The sequence below is a fragment of the Charadrius vociferus genome, unplaced genomic scaffold (genome assembly GCF_000708025.1).
Source record: "Charadrius vociferus isolate BGI_N301 unplaced genomic scaffold, ASM70802v2 scaffold53, whole genome shotgun sequence".
NCBI lineage: Eukaryota > Metazoa > Chordata > Aves > Charadriiformes > Charadriidae > Charadrius > Charadrius vociferus.
Genome location: NW_009647574.1, coordinates 351,126 through 366,859, shown reverse-complemented (window position 1 = coordinate 366,859; position 15,734 = coordinate 351,126). Strand labels below are relative to the sequence as shown.

General features: G+C 52.3%; 2 protein-coding genes across 2 annotated transcripts in view; one reads left to right on the top strand and one right to left on the bottom strand.

Moving 5' to 3' along the window:
- STK32A (serine/threonine kinase 32A) overlaps positions 1-7,048 on the top strand; it is a 30,692-nt gene extending 23,644 nt beyond the window's left edge. Inside the window, exons 7-12 of the mRNA XM_009880904.1 lie at positions 546-643; positions 2,429-2,545; positions 4,817-4,942; positions 6,013-6,141; positions 6,485-6,549; positions 6,955-7,048. Of these exons, the coding sequence (XP_009879206.1) occupies positions 546-643; positions 2,429-2,545; positions 4,817-4,942; positions 6,013-6,141; positions 6,485-6,549; positions 6,955-7,048 (629 nt within the window). The remainder of the gene's footprint in view (positions 1-545; positions 644-2,428; positions 2,546-4,816; positions 4,943-6,012; positions 6,142-6,484; positions 6,550-6,954) is intronic.
- Positions 7,049-11,216: 4,168 nt separating this feature from the next.
- Positions 11,217-15,734, bottom strand: part of DPYSL3 (dihydropyrimidinase-like 3) — a 17,235-nt gene continuing 12,717 nt past the window's right edge. The window contains exons 9-13 of the mRNA XM_009880903.1: positions 14,172-14,313; positions 13,656-13,826; positions 12,874-13,053; positions 12,128-12,290; positions 11,217-11,652 (exon numbers count right to left, since the gene is read on the bottom strand). Of these exons, the coding sequence (XP_009879205.1) occupies positions 11,564-11,652; positions 12,128-12,290; positions 12,874-13,053; positions 13,656-13,826; positions 14,172-14,313 (745 nt within the window). The 3' untranslated portion in view covers positions 11,217-11,563. The remainder of the gene's footprint in view (positions 11,653-12,127; positions 12,291-12,873; positions 13,054-13,655; positions 13,827-14,171; positions 14,314-15,734) is intronic.

The window sequence follows — 15,734 nt, the reverse complement described above, 5'->3', positions numbered from 1 at the left end:
TAATTGCACACGTAATCAACCAGCAGGGCTGAGGTTTCCAGGAGGGTCTGTTCGAGGGCAGGCAGATATCTGGGCTACGCTGCCGTGCTGGGAACTGGGTCAGGTCTGGCTCGCACTGAGACGGCGCTCAGTGCCGAGCAGGACGCGAGGTCGGCCGGTCCTGCTGCGCCGCGCACCGCGGGGTGGGAGAGCGGGGTGGTCCACACGGTGTCCCTCCGCGCTGCGGCTCCTCAGCGTGGGGTGGTTCTGCATTGCGAGGCGAGGAACCAGACAGAGACCAAAAGATTAATTGCTGCGGGAAACCTGTGTGTTCTGATTCGTGTCTACCTCAGCGGTGCTTTGGTAAAGGACCAACCTACCATGTATGCCATTGTTTTGAAGAAAAAAGCAGAAATTATCAAAGGCGTGGTAATGGGTAACATGCTAATTTGTGTCCCAGGCAGAATAGCAGGATGCTGTCTGTGGCGTGGGTCAAGTGGTCTGTGTTGCTCCTTTCCACTTGAGATTGCAATACAGCAAACTTTCTTTTTTTCTGTATTTCGCAGCACCTGAAATGTTTAACTCCACAAAACCCACCGCCTATTCCTTTGCTGTGGACTGGTGGTCGCTGGGAATCACCGCCTACGAGCTGCTCAGGACCCGGGTACGGTGCGCGCGGCTCCTGTCAGTCCGTCCATCTCTTGCCCTGAACGCTGTTGGAAGGGTTAATGCTCTATAACAGGGATGAAAGGGCTGAGCCAAATTCAAGGCCTTAAGGGTTATTCCGGCACAGGAAGCAGAAACCTCATCTTCACCAGGGTTCTTGTGTCACAGCTAAGAGCTCGAAGAGAAACTGTCGCAATACAGAATAGCACGTCGCGACAGTTCCCCGCTGCGCCCGGGGGCCTCTGGGTTGGCGTAAGCCGGGCAGGGCTGTTGCTGTTGTGATAAGACTGAGCAGTTTGAGCAAAAGCAAATCGCAATGTGTAAATTATTAATAAAGCACAATCCCTGCCTGTCACATCGGTGTTCTGCTGCGAAAGCAGGTAAGGTTGGGGGCCTTGTAGACAGACGGTCAGATTAGTGTTTTGGAAGTGTTATGCAAAAAAGTGGGACAAAATTATTTAAACTACATTCAGCTAGCAAAAGGTTGTTTAAAATCTTGTGAGGCTAGGAAACGTCTTCTTTCAGTGCAAGTATGCAAAACACATTTTTAAGAAACTCTATCATCAATCTTTGCAGGATACCTAAAAAAATGTTTTGTTGGATGTATTTTAACGAACAGATTTTCAAATGAATTTGAGTGTTTCAAATTGTGAGCCATCAAGTTAATACACATTACAGGGACACGGTTTTCAACCTGTTGGGTAACTGAAGCCATGTGCCCCCTGTAAGCATATTAATATAATAGTTGAGTTTTCCATTTGTAATGTTAAATGAATTGCAGGACTGGTCATCACATTGACTTTTGGCGTGATGGCTTTCGTTCCAAAGATGGGAGTAGAAATGCTGTTAGGTGTTCAGACCAGACGGCACAGCCATGGTAAGATGGCGGCACCAGCGGTGGTCACGGCATGGGGGAAGTGACCCATGGACCCATGGACCTTGAGGTCCATCTACTGTTGGTACATGTTAAGCACAGTGCACCTGATTGGATTTGACCTTTTTTAGGTACTATTTTCTAAATCTACCTCACCCCCCTAAAATACCGTAAAAATCTGGGAGTCAAAAATCTTTCAAAATGGAAACACTCTGCCATTGCATATTCTCTTTCAAAGCAAGGCAGTAGTGTTGTTGTAGTTGGGAGTTAAACGTGGGGGTGACTTCACCTGGCCAGTAACACCGGCTGTGCGTGGCCCATCGTCCCAGACTGAGCTCCCCAGTGCTCAGCGGGCGCCGCTCCTGCGGTGGGACGTTGGGCATGGGGCAGAAGGGACGGGTCATCCGGACCGTGGTGTCACACCCGGGACCTGTAACCCTTCCCAGAACATCATTTTTTCAGCTAATTTAATAGGTGGGAGAAATCTTGCTCCTTCTTGTGTCATCTCCAACATGAGCAAAGAACTGAAGGCAGGAGCATGTTTTACAGTGAACATTGGGAATGCTCTAACCACAGCACTATACATATAAAATCCTTTTTCGTAGCCCTTTAAGATACAACTATTGAAAAGACCAAGCAAACACAAGGTGGCTAATGACTCTAACTTTTGGGGTTTGCCTCCTATCTGTCATGCTGTTTAAACACCTGGTTATTACCATTGTTCTTGCTGACATTATTATTTTGTTTATTTCAACTGAGCTACAATCACACGGGGAGAGGCTTTCAGCGGGAGCCTGGGGGGCAAACAAAGAGACTTTCTTTGGAGCTTCTTTGTTCTAAAAAGATTTCCCAAGGAGTCTGAAAAAACAGATATACGTTAAAATGCTTTCCTTGTGGCATTTTTCACAGAGGCCGTATCATATTCGCGCCAACACTTCCACACATGAAATCGCTCACGTGTTCAAGACAGCTACAGTGATGTACCCCGCTGCTTGGTCCACAGAGATGGTGTCGCTGATCAAAAAGGTGAGGGCAGCGTGGAAGCGGTTGGCGTACGGGCTGACCTTCAGATGGCACCATATGGTAAATAATCCACTTCTGATGTTGTAGCCACAAGGATGTGGTGACCAGCAGTACCGCGTCCTGGAGTGAGGGGGATGCAGCTTCTGTTGGCAAGTGCAGCAGCTGCTAATGCAGCTCTTCCAAGGACACGTGCAGTCTTTGCTTCCAGAGTTTCTCCTGTGACTTTGTCTCTCTGCAATGACGTAACTTAGAAGTAGATATTAATGTATGTGGCAAAAAATTTGGCAAAAATAATGCATAATTTTCTTTTATTTCTAAAAAGCCATTTTTCCCAATAACGAAAAGATTTGTAAGAAGTGCTGAGCCATTGAAGTCCTTTGATGCCATGAGGTTTATGCACCACCTTAATTCTTTTTTTAATAAAGCCATTATCAAAATTCCTTCAAAGTCATTACTATATCTTCTATAGCTATAGCTTCAATAAACGAAGCCGTTGCTTGAGAGTGTCAGAGAGTGTTTGCATACAGCGGCAGCAAAGCTGAAATACTGAACCCTGCCTAACACCACTAGCTGCAAATTTTGGAAAGTATGTAAATAGCTTTCTAATTTTCAAGTAAGCATAGGCAGTAAAGTACTACCTAATGTAGCTTTCATCTTTTTTTTTTGTTCCAGATAGTATATAGAAGTATTTTGTCCTCTCTACTGACATACTCTCAAACTTTTTAATGAAAATGAGACATCAGTTCTTTGCTGAGACAGAATCATGGCATATTTTCCAAGAAGAAAATTGAAGACTATTTCCATTTGCTTAAAATTAAATGGAGCTAATATTCCATTAAGCCTAACAGTAATATAGGGATATTTACTGCAGATGTCCTCTGTGTTGTTATGTTAGAAGTCTTTCCCTGGACCACAACATGCCGCAAGCCATATAGGCTCCCTAGTGAATAAATAATGCAATATCACAACTATTTAAATTTCCAAGTGCCCCTTTGCATCTGGTTTAACAGCCGTATCTATTATGGATGAGGCCAACTGTGGTTCTGCCCTGGCTCAAACATCTCCTGTGACTTTCTGTATTTATTAACATTCAATGCAAACAGTCGTTCGTGGCAGAGCCCCGTCGCTGCCATTAGGACGGGCGCACGGAGCCGGGCAGAGGGAAGGGGCTGCGTGGGGCGTCTCTGTACTGCTCACCCTGCACGGCCCTCGCTGCCCACACCCGCCGGACCGGGGCTGCTGGGGCTCACCGCGTCCACCCCTTGCATGGGGTTTGCATCGCCCGTTTTCCTGCTAGGTTTTCGGAGTACATCAGGAGCTTCTGCAATGTTGAGTCCTTGAAAGTCAGAGACAAACCTCAGCCATTTCCTCTACACAAGTAACTCCTACAGCGATGTTAAAAAACACTGAAAATAAGCAGTGTGAATCCATTATTTCACACTGGAATTATATTTAGGAATATTCCATTACTAGAGTGAGAAAACAGGGGATGTTTTACTGATACGGTATTAAATTGGGGACACAAAGGCATGACTTTAACTCCCCGTTCTGAAACAAACGCTTATTTTTAACCTTGGACAAATTGTTTGATGTCTGTGTTTGATCGCCTGCTCCTAACCTGAGGATGAGAGTTGTTCATAAAAATGAGAATAAATAGATTTAAAGACTGTGAGCCCCTCGCGTACGCTGGTGAAGTGAATCTGAGCTGGGGCAACAGCAGAGAGGCACCAGCACGATGTGTCCGTGTTCATGCAGTGCCACTGGCGTTGCGTGTCCCCGGCCCCGGTCAGCGCTGTGTCCCACCCGTGGGGACGGGGGATGGCGTGGGGCGTCCCCGGGATGCCTCCTCGAGCCCCAGCCGTGACAGAGGCTGTGGTGTCTCCAGTGGCTGCTCCGTGTCGCAGGGTGAGGCACGGCTGACCCTGCGGTCCAGCCCAAACTGGAAACCTGCATCAGCCTCGTGCTTAACCCTGGCGCTGAGGACAGGCAGTGCTGCCCTGGAGCACCAGCCCTGGGGGCTCTGTAGCTGCGTGCCATCACCGCAGCCCTCGGAGTTCCCGGCTCCTCTGGCCATCCCACCTGCCACAGGCAAAACTGGCTCCTTTTCGAAAAGCGGCTGCTGAGAGACGCGCGCTCAGAAGTCTGGTGGCCGTGTCCCTGCCCCAGCCGTCACCTACTGTAACCGTGCCACAGACACATCTGTGTGCTCCTCAGCTCTGATTTCACCTCACAGTGTCTCACTTTTGCACCTCTTCCATTTAACTCTCATTGCAGTTGCTCGAGCCAAACCCCGAGAAGCGTTTTTCTCAGCTGAAAGATATCCAGGACTTTCCGTATCTGTCAGATGTGAACTGGGATGCTGTTCTCCAGAAAAGGATAATACCGGAATTCATTCCCACAGTAAGGCAGTTTGATTTTAAAAGGTTCTCGATGTGCCCGAGCGTTACACGCTGCAGCCTCCCCCCACCCCAGGCACCAGATCATGGGAAGTTCTTACAAATTTCCACAAGAGCATCAGATATAAAGGACAGGGGAACAGAGAGGCGAGAGGAAAATTTTCACTTTCCTGTGGGTGTAATAAAGAGTAATGGGGGATGACTACAAAGCGTGGGTGCCCTAAAATTGATCTGCTCTGTTTACAATATTGCCAGAATTTCTAGATGCAGAACTGGTCTTACCCGCTCCGGACTGTCGGTGGCACGGTAGATGGAACAGACACTGACAGTGCCCGTGAGCTGTCCTGCGCTGGACTGTGTTTCTTAGCAGCCCTGCTTAGGACTAACTAGCTCCTCAAATGCAAAAGCCAATGGACAGACATCGGTTCATTAGCAGTCTGGCGATCACCTGCCATTATATGATAATTGTTTCTTCCTGTAATTACTCTCCCTAACAAGACCATTGATCATAGTGAAATAACAAATACAATAGATCAGTGTTTCTGATCCTGTTTTAATTGGATTAAAGCAGCACAGAAGTAACATAACCCTTACGGAAAATAATCCAAGGACTGTTGTGCACAGTGTTACTCTAACTGTTTTTCAGCCAAACAAAGGTTGGGCTAAATGATGAATATTTGTTAGTTGTATGTATTCCCCCCCCCTCCGTTGCTGGTTTTCCCTGCGGTGGGTGCACAGTGTACTGCTTTAAAACCAGTTTCGTGGGCTGCTGTGCGCCCCCCAGCAGAGGCACAGCTCAGCCGAGGCACACCGTCACACCGTCCTCGCCATCACGTCCAAGCAGCCAAAGCGCTGAGTAGAGACAGTGAGCACAGAAAGAGCGAATGTCACACCTTGACATGTCCCCTGGCTGAGGGAGCTGATCAGATACGTAAGAAGTGCGGCAGGCGTGCTGGCTGTGTGTGCAGTTGTAATTATTTTTTACAAAATTCAGCTCCCAGATGCGGCCCAGTTTATGAGAGACTCTTCAAGACAGGCTCTGATCACTCAAGGCCACCTCTCTCTCCCCCCCAGAAAGGTAGACTGAACTGTGACCCGGCCTTTGAACTGGAAGAAATGATCCTAGAATCCAAACCGCTTCACAAGAAAAAGAAGCGCTTGGCCAAGAAGGAGAAAGACACCAGAAAAAGCAATTCCTCCCAGGTGAGAGCAAGCAGATTTTTCCCGTGTGACCAATTTTATTCCCAAGACTCTCCCTTGGTGAAAGGCAGCATATATACACACTGGGTTTGCGTGAGAGGAGATGCCCTCTCCTTTTTTTGTGTTCTGTGTGAGGAGCATCTTAATGCCTTTCTCTGCACTGCAGTGCTAAAGATGCTCTATACCTAAAGATATCTCCATATTGCCTTGAAATTGTCCTTGTGATGTCTTCCTGTGTCAGCTGTGAAGGTTGGACTAGATGACCTTTAAAGGTCCCTTCCAACCTCAACTATTCTATCGTTCTATGATTCTATGATCTCTTTATTTTTCTATTTGAATGTGAAAGGCCTGCCACCTTCAAAAGCACCTAGAGATGCTCCAGAGGGACTTCATTGTTTTCAACAGAGAAAAGTAAGTCCTGGTACAGAGGCAGCATCGGAGACTCTGGCTTTTGACAGATGTGGGGTTTGGGCCACCTTGGCAAACGCTGCAGGTGGGGCTTTAGGAGCTCACTGAGAAGGCAGTTGAGGAGAGCAGGTATGGTGAATGCTGGCCGACCTGTCATCTGCCGGGGACCGATGCGGCATTTCTGTTCTTGAGGTGGAGGGCTGGGCCCACAGCACGAGCCATGGTCATTGCCCGGTTTGTGCAGACAGATTGTTACCGTGGGGACTCAGGGCTGTGGGGGCTCAGGGCAGCCCCTGCGGGGCGAGTGACAGCTCATGCCAGGGATTGGGATGGTCCCAGGTAGCTGCGTGGACCTCGGCGCTGCCTGGGCTGTCCCTCACAGCTTGACTGTCCCTTTCTCTCCTGAAGAGTGAGACATCTCCACAACGACACCCAGGAGACCGTAACACTGGCAAAAAGCAGAGGCGCGTACAAGGAGGACAAACAGAACAACAACCTCTGAGAGCAGCACAGCCCCTGCTGGACCTTTCCTTGTGGGGACAGTGCCCACCCACCCACCTTCATGACACCGGGCCATCGGACTTGTCCCCTGCTGCCGGGATGCTGCTGGCAGCCCAGGGCCGGGGCACCCGCTCCCTCTGCTTCCACCCCACCGCCTGGGCGTGGGGGGAGAGGCTGTGGGTCCTGCCTCCGCAATTTGCCGCAGTCCGTTAGACTTGGGTCCTATTATTTTGCCTTTCTTGCTGGCAGGAATGTGACTGTGTGAAAACAGATGAGCCACTCGGTATTCACCCTTTCGGCTTGGCTAGCCCCCATCGCGGCCCGCGGTGCTGCCTGCCAGCGGCGTAACCGAAGGGTTGAGTGTGCAGCGTTCGTAGAGGTGTCATCACTAATATCGCTGCTGGTGGTGGGTCTGTGACAGCGCTGTCGGTCCGGGCTCTGTGGAGGTCGGGCCTCCCGCAGGGGCGCACAGGTGATGGCTCTGGCTGGAAGAGGCTGCTATCGGCTGCAGCATCTCCACCAGTGCACAGTGACAAAGGTGGCCTTTGCTTACAAAGGTGGCCTCCTGCAAACGTCCCGTGAGCGTGGGCACAGAGGGCTGGAAGTGGCAATGGTCTCCTTCCTTAGCTGGGAGGAGCCGCAGAGGCTTCCCATCCGGTCCTCCTCTCCGTGATGGCTCCTGGACGCGGTGGGTGGTGGGTGCTCAGAGCATGCAGACAGACATGGAAATGAAGAGGTAACAACCGGGCACTGGCGAATAACCAGCACCCAGATGCTTTTCCAGGTCAGCCTGAAAAACCCATTCACCATCACATTAAACTGCTGCTACTCACTGAGTCTGATGGGGTTTGGCTTCCAACATCAGAGGTAAATTCAAATGTGTATTTTTAATTGCTCTACCATTTAAGCAGCTACTGTTTGCAGCAACAGCCGTACTCTGTCACGGTCTTTGTCAAGACTGAGGTTGGCCAAAGCATCTCTATTACGGTAATGCTGGGAATGATGTTATTATTTAAACGCTTTGGCAGACCTGATGTTTCACCTCCTTATTTGACATTTTTCCTATTCTCAGCAATATGATGAATGCATGATGAACCATTTGTCCAAAGGTGTTCTCTGTATCCCCTGTGCCTTCCTGTCTTTCTCTCTGGCTAACTCAGATCAACTCAAAAAAAGGCTGAATAAAACCAACAGTAAATGAAAGGCTCCTTCCCAGATGCGCGAAAGTCCATGTTACTTCTGAGGTCACTTGTGTAGCGAGGCAGAATGGGTGTTCCTCCTGCCTAGAGCCAACTAGGACTTTACTGGACTCAGTTTAAATCTGCTTTTCCTCTGCTGGAGACTTTCAGACAACCTCTGCCATGGAGCTGTGGATTCAGTCCATTACTGACACAGCAAAAAGATCAGGTTGTGTGCAGTACACTTCCCAGTGGTCTTCATAGCTGCTTCAGATAGACTGACACAGGAATAATCCCTCTCTCCGTGATCTGCTGATGGCTGGTGGGTTTGCTTTGGGAAATGTGTGGTTTATGCATGTGCACGGGCCATCAGCCATCCCTGCAGCTGTTGGGAGAGCAGTGTCTCCGTCTCCCCGAGCCTGCCTGAATCCAGGGCAGGGGATGGCCCGTCCGAGCAACCAATGAGAGTGTCCTGCCCGTCCACCTCTGCGGGGGCATGTACCGGGCATACTGGCACGGAGCAGCTCCGTCATAGTTTGCCTAAAAATAAGTTTTAGGTAGGTGTTTTCCACTTTCTGGTCCCTCCTACAACGGTGGTGGTGTCCCACCACCAGCTGGTCCCTAGCGTGTGCCTTCGCTGTAAGAGCGGGTTTTAAGAGCCTTCCTGCGGATTGCGATAGATACCAGGTCTCCCCCTGTGCTGGCTGTGTCTCTTGGGGGATGCAGCAGAGCACATCTCTGCCACCATCTCTGCTGCAGAAAGGCCGAGCAGGGCAGTCCCGCATGGTCTCGACAGGTCTGTACAGGTTCCCATCTGGGCCCTCTCCCACCACTGCTGGGGGCCAGATTCTCCGGGCAGTCTGTGCTGAGAGAGCTCTGGTGTTTGTCTCTGAGCATCCACCCTGACGGCTCTGGGGACAGGAGCTGCACTGCTCTCACCCATCCGGATTTTATTTTGCAGTGATTTCTAACAGAGATGTGAGTGGCACCAAATGCAGTTGTAGGTCCCGGTATCTTTGTTAACAGGTAGGGCACAGGGAGGATGCTGGCACCGCACTGCGAGCACCTCCTCCATTCGCGCTGCGCAGCTGGCACGCGTGCGGCTGGCACAGGGATTGATGCACTGCAGCACCACCACCTTCTTCCACACGCTGTGCCTGGTAGCCTGGTTTTGTTTGCTCAGGTCGGGCTGCTGGCACAGTTGCAGCACAGTGTGTGCAGGGCTGCGGAGCCAGGGCAGCAGCATCGCTGCATGGTAACAACCCACTGGGAAACCTTCACCCTTCTCTGTCCAGGGAGCCGCAAAGCTGAAGTGGAATTAATTCACCAGTAAGTGGTTATCGGAGTCCTCAAAGGAGGTCATGGCAATGGGAAAGCCACCTTCTCCTGCTAAATTACAGCTCATCTAAATTAGTATCGCTGTGTTCTTCTCCCCTTCCCCAGCTGTCCCTGCTTTCTAGCAGTAACACTGCTGAGCGGGGTGGGGGTCTCCGTGTCCCTCTGCCCTCAGACGTGTCACTCCCAGAGAGGCTACCCAGAGCCCTGGCAGCGCTTTCCATCGATCCTCTGTTCTCTGCCCACTCCCACCCCGGATCTGGGGCCAGGCGGGGTCCAGAGGGACTGTCCCAAGAGCAGTCCCTGTCCCTGCACTGTGCACAGCTACGCTCGCCTCCCTCTGCTGCAGGTAATGGTAGAGGTTCACACACTAGAAATGTGTTTATCTGGAGCCCCAGGCAAGGAAACTCATCCTGCTCCTCGCTGGGGAAAGATCCACTGCTGCATAAATACCATTGTACTGGCTGACCAAAAAAAACCCCCAAATACTGAGCACTTAAATGGTAAGAACAACGCATCTTTAAAAATTCCCTGAAGGCTTCTACAACCATCTCCCCTTTTCCCTCTTCCTCTGTAAACGGAGGCACAGTCTCAGCTTAATCACTACAAGGCAACAGGGAAAAATCTTAGATTACCTGATAGCAGAACTTTGTAAAACTTGTAAGTATGAACAGCCTTCCCCACCCCTGGCAGGACTGTTCTGGCACGGTCCCTTAAGGACTACTGCATGGACAACTTGTCCTGTCTGAGTTGCAGGCATGTAAAAATAAATATTTCAAGGTCAAATACTCAAGGAAGAAAAAAAAAGTGTATTTATTTAGCACAACCCAAATTGACACTTAATTTTTGTAATACTTAAATACCAATCAAGATTTTTTTTCTGCATGCTTCGCAAGCTTTAGAAGGCAGTGACTCTTGGTTTGGTAAACACCGTTCGATAGACAGGGAGCATTTAACTCACAGGTGCCCAGAGAAAACAGCCTCCAAGCAAGCCCCATCTGGGAAGACCTGAACACCAAGCCCAGGCAGTACCATGGGGAGCCGGTCTCTGTCACCATACAGGTGACAAGCGCAGCTCCCGCCGGGTGTCAACAGCCCACGATGGCCACGTCAGGCTGCAGCCGGGGACCGGACCGACAGACAGAACAGACCTTCACTTCCAACTCACTGTTCTGCCAATACCTTTGCTTTTGCCGGGGAAGGGACACCAATACCCTGACACCTACAGCAGCGAGCGCCACATCGTTTCCATCTGACAGCCCGTCCCTGCCCTGTAGCTCCTCCAGCTCAAACACCACCCAAAGCCCCTGCTGGGCCCCCACTGCCCAGCGCGCCTGCAGGGCACAGCTCCACGGCACCCCTGCCCGGTGGCAGCAGCCTGGGGAAGAAAAAAGCCAGCCAGCAACATGAGTTGTTTGAAGGAACAACTTTCTTTTTTTAATAAAGTGTACAAAGTAGTAAAACTCCTTACACGAGGTGCTGTGACAGCTGTTACAGAGATGATTCGGGCTCCCCCATGGGCCTCATGGTGAAATGCCGATGAGCGTTGGGTGGAGACGAAGGACATGAACACGACACAGACCCACCTGCCCCTACCAGCTCCCGTGAACCTGCCCTCCCCGTCCCACACTGCGCTCCCGGCCGGCCCCCGCCACTTCGCCTGCCTGGCCCTTTCGCCGTCCTGCACCGCGGCATCCCACACGCGTTCAACACGAATAACACACTGAACCGAGCGACCTGTCTGAGCGGCATGCATACAGAAAGGAAGAGTAAAAATACAACCCGACCGAACCCACAACAACAACAGAATTTTAAGGCTATGCATAAAACAAAATGAAGCAATATCTTTAAAGCTAGGTAGCAAGTAGCATTTGTGAAACATAAGGCTTCAGGCTTATTGATTCTTCAGAACAGGTTTATTTGCTTTTCCTTCTTAAACACCAATGTACCATTTTTCTTCCTTCGCTTGAACAGGGACTTTGTTTCCTTCTTGGCAGGGACATTTAACTCAGTGAGGTTATGTTGGAGCGGCCTCCTGGGGGCGCAACAATGCGCTTGCTTGCGGAGCGAACACCTTCATCGATCTGGGTACCTGGGAGAGGACGAGAAAGCACAAAGAGAAGGGGGAAGGCAAAGTTAAGACCATTTTCTTCACAGGACTGAGCAGTCAGGCAGCCTGGGGTCTTGCCGAAGGGCCTGCTGAGACTGTCTACAGCAACCTGCTCCCTCTCCAACTCCAGTAACGACCCTGAGAGCAGCAGTGGCTTGAACATCTCTGTAGATGCTCCTCCGTGAACAGACCCACGCAGCAACAGCAGGGTCTGATGCTGTGCCGGCACCTCCACTGCCACAGTCTGCCTTGCTTCTACTGCAAGGTGCAGCAGGGTGGGGGGCCAGCTCCAGCCATATCCTTTAAGGGACACACTGGCTCTCACCCTGCCATGCTCCATTCTTGTGCTCAGCTTGCCCCAGGCCATCTCCCAGCTGCGTCCTGCCCCAGACCAGGGGCTGGGACAGTGTGGCCAGTGGCCTTGCGCTCTCCCATCCCAGCCACCGCGTGTGTTCACCTGACAGGCTGAATCCAGACTGATGGAGGTTCCTGACGGGGGGTGTCTGCCGCGTGGGGGATCCCCTGGTTGATCCTGCAGGGGTGCCCCCCTTGGGTGTGGTGGTCAGGTCAAACACGGGTCCGTCATACATGCCCCGGGGCACAGCATGCATATCTGACATCTGTGACCAGACAAAAGAGGACAGTGACACTTCTCTGCTCCCAGGGAGCATCCTGCCACAGCAGCATCATGCTCCAGCGATCCATGGCTCCCCAGTCCCACTGCAGAGGCAATTCCCACTGTGCCCCTCTATCCTGCATGCCCAAAACCTCCCTGCGGCATTGAAGCCTGGCACAGCCCCACCACCCACCCCCGGTGTGACAGCCCCCCTTCACTCCCACCCTGCAAAGTGCGCAGAGCCCGGTACAACAGGCACGGGTTTACGCTGCATGGATGGGGAAGGAGAAGGCCATTTTGCCCAGTCTCTTTGTGTTTTACCTCCAGACTCCTGCTGCAGCAGGACAGCAAGAAGGGCAGCCATCACCTGCTGTTGATCCAGCCCCTTGGAGGCATCTGCCTCCAAGGTCAAAGCTCTCTACCCAGGCCTCAACTATCCCAACTGTAGGTTCAAAATACACCAGTCTGCAGCACCGTTTCCAGAGTTCAGTGAGAACAGCAGTGGAAAACCAATCAGTTACTAGGGAAACGGGCAATTTGGGCTAACAGTTTCCTAACTCTGCCTCTTGGCATCCCCGTCTCCTCACCTTCCTCCTGGCTTTGATGCGCTTGTAGACATAGTCAGGGAAAGGGCTGCTGGGCAGGAAGCGTCCAGTCCCCTGGGTCACATGCAGGTTGCCATCCTCCAGCATGATCTTCCCCTGGCATATGACAACCAGCGGGGCACCACGTAGCTCCATCCCTTCAAAGATGTTGTATTCAGCCGCCTGCAGCAACCAGGAGATGACGTTAAGGAGCGACATAAGCACTGCCTACCCACTCAGGACTGTTCAGCCCTCACACCTCGTAGCTGAAGTCACCAGAGCAGGGAGAGGACACCTGTAATGGCCTTGCCTGCCCCAGAGGCCTCCTTTAGTTCACTAGTCCACCAAACTAAGAACCCACAAGAGCTCCCAACATGAACCAGGACCTGCTGCTTCGGAGCCTGGTGTGAGTAAGGACTCCTACAACAGAGGGCAGGACCTAGGCGTGAGGTAAGGCATGAACAAAGCACGCTGGCAAAGCCAGGAAAAGTTTGTACCCCGAAGACGAACCCAAATAAGAAGAATGCATGTCCTTACACCTGTGTCGGCCAGGCTCAGGAGAAGAACAGCACAGCAGGGTGAGAAAAGCCCCATGTGCAGAGCCCAGGGCTCACAGACATCCTACCTCACAGCCACAGCTGGCATCGCCTGGGTTCCTCAGAGTCCCTCCTCCTCAGAGCCCAGCACGGCATGGCAGCACCAGGCTCCCAGCAGCCAGGTAGCCTTTATACAGTCCTACTCGCCTCCCGCCCTCTAACATTCCCACAGATGAGCAGAGGGCTTACAGATTGATGGGTTTTCGCTGTGACGATCTTCACTGCATCAGGATCCCATATAACCAGGTCGCTGTCTGAGCCCACTGCTATTCTCCCTTTCCGTGGGTACAGGTTGAAGATTTTTGCAGCATTAGTGCTCGTCACAGCCACAAACTGGTTTTCATCCATCTTTCCTGTGGCCTGCTCAGACACGAAGAGAACTGAGTGCTCTTTCGGGGAAAGGGAGAGTAAGAGCCCCATGAAGCACCAGACTCACTCCCACACGAGCCACTGGCTGGCTGGGCCCAGAACGCTGTGGCTGGTCTTACTATTGTACCAGACAGACCAAAAACTGGGGACACAGTCACAGCTCCTGGATGTTCACCTTCAACCCATGACAGCTGCCTCTCCTGCTCTGGCTTGTTGCGACTCTCAAAGCCAGAGAGGAGACAAGCAGCGTGCTCTGCTCTGCAGGGGTGAGAACATGGGTGTCTGAGGTGCCCATCAACCCTGCCCACTCTGCCCTCTCCCTGGCGTGACTCTTACCACTGCCTTGTCCCAGATGATAGACATTCGTTCCTCTATGCCGTTGGTCCCTTCTGGGATTGCTGTGAAGTTGTCTTTCCCAATTGCTTTCTGTGCAGTGCTGAATGTACAGTGGGCACTTCCCGAAACCTGCAGGTCACCACTGGGGGGTGGCGGTAACAAAAGCATCATCAGCCTCTGGGTACAGGCAGCCCCTGGCTCAGCTCTGTTTTACTCTGCGCCCCTGTTTCTACAGCCCCTCAGTCTGAAGAATTCCACCTGACCTGGCCCCTGCAGCAGCCGTGTCTCCTAGGGGCATGGTGACAAGAGCTCTGCACACTGCGCTGCCTGCCTGGGGCACGGACAGCATCCTGCACACAACCGGAGTCAACAGCTCAGCTCCCAGGGAACAGGGCGGCCTTTGTGTCAAGCCAAAAGATGTCCTTCCGTACAAGACTCCAATATTGGCACTAACACAAAGGGAAAAGACACCTCAGGTCTCCTTGGGAGAGCAGCCTTTCTGCCACACGGGGTGAAGAGGCCTCTCCACCCAAGGACTGTCCCTCACAGCCAGCCCTTTCATTGTGTACGCCCAGCTCCTGCACCCCGAGGGGCAAGTGCAGCCCTCCCCTGCCCCACGGGAAGGCTGCTGCGGGCAGGCATCACCCCTGTCATCCCAGGAGAAGGGATATGGCTGCAGGGGTGGGCTTATGGGGGGCTGAGCCCGTGGACTGCCCACCCCTCGCACTGCCAACCTTCCCCAGCGAGGAGAGCACCTCAGCCCGGCTCCAGCACTCTGGCCTGAGACGTTTCATCTGGCAGGAGCTCACCGAAGGCTCCTCTCAGCCCCGCACGGACACACAGCACCAGCAGCAGCAGCCGGCAGTGCAGACAGAAGCGCTGCATGCAAGCGCTGGTTGGCCCAAGCGGCAGCACCTCTGCCACATCACTGCTACAAAACCAAACACCCCTCACGGCCACGTGTAAATCTGACAGTGGGATGAAGGGAGCCAGGACTCCCCAGAAGCAGCTCTCTCCAGGAGGCCCAGAAAAGCTTCACTCCGGCGCTCTACAGCAGCTGCTGCCCAACGCTGTTATCCAGACCCCTCTGCCCAGAAAGGGTCACCCATCAGATGACATGCCCTGACCCATCCTGTTCCTGACGCCAATGGCAGAGGCTATGGCTCTCTGGAAGTCACCCATCTGCTGCTGGGTCCTCAGGGAGCAGGGGACAGGCAGCAGCTGGTAAGTCACTGCTGCGGGGCGAAAGGAAGCAGACCAACGTGGGCCGGCTCCTGGTGCTGCCCACACGAGGCGAGTGGCCTCAAGCATGTGGCTCCCAGACCGGCTGCGCCTGAACCAGGATGGTGCAGACACAATGGCTCTGCTCAGGGCTGCGAATCAGCCCTAATCCTCTGGTAATCTCCATCTTCCTCTGATAATTTCTGCCATATGTCTGACTGACTGCACAGCCAGAGATCCAGGCTGATGACACAAGCTCTCTAATCTCTATCAGATTTGTCCCGGTGGAAGAAAACAAGCCATCCAGCCTAGCTGGAGCCTCACAGCCTCTCCTCCTGCTGA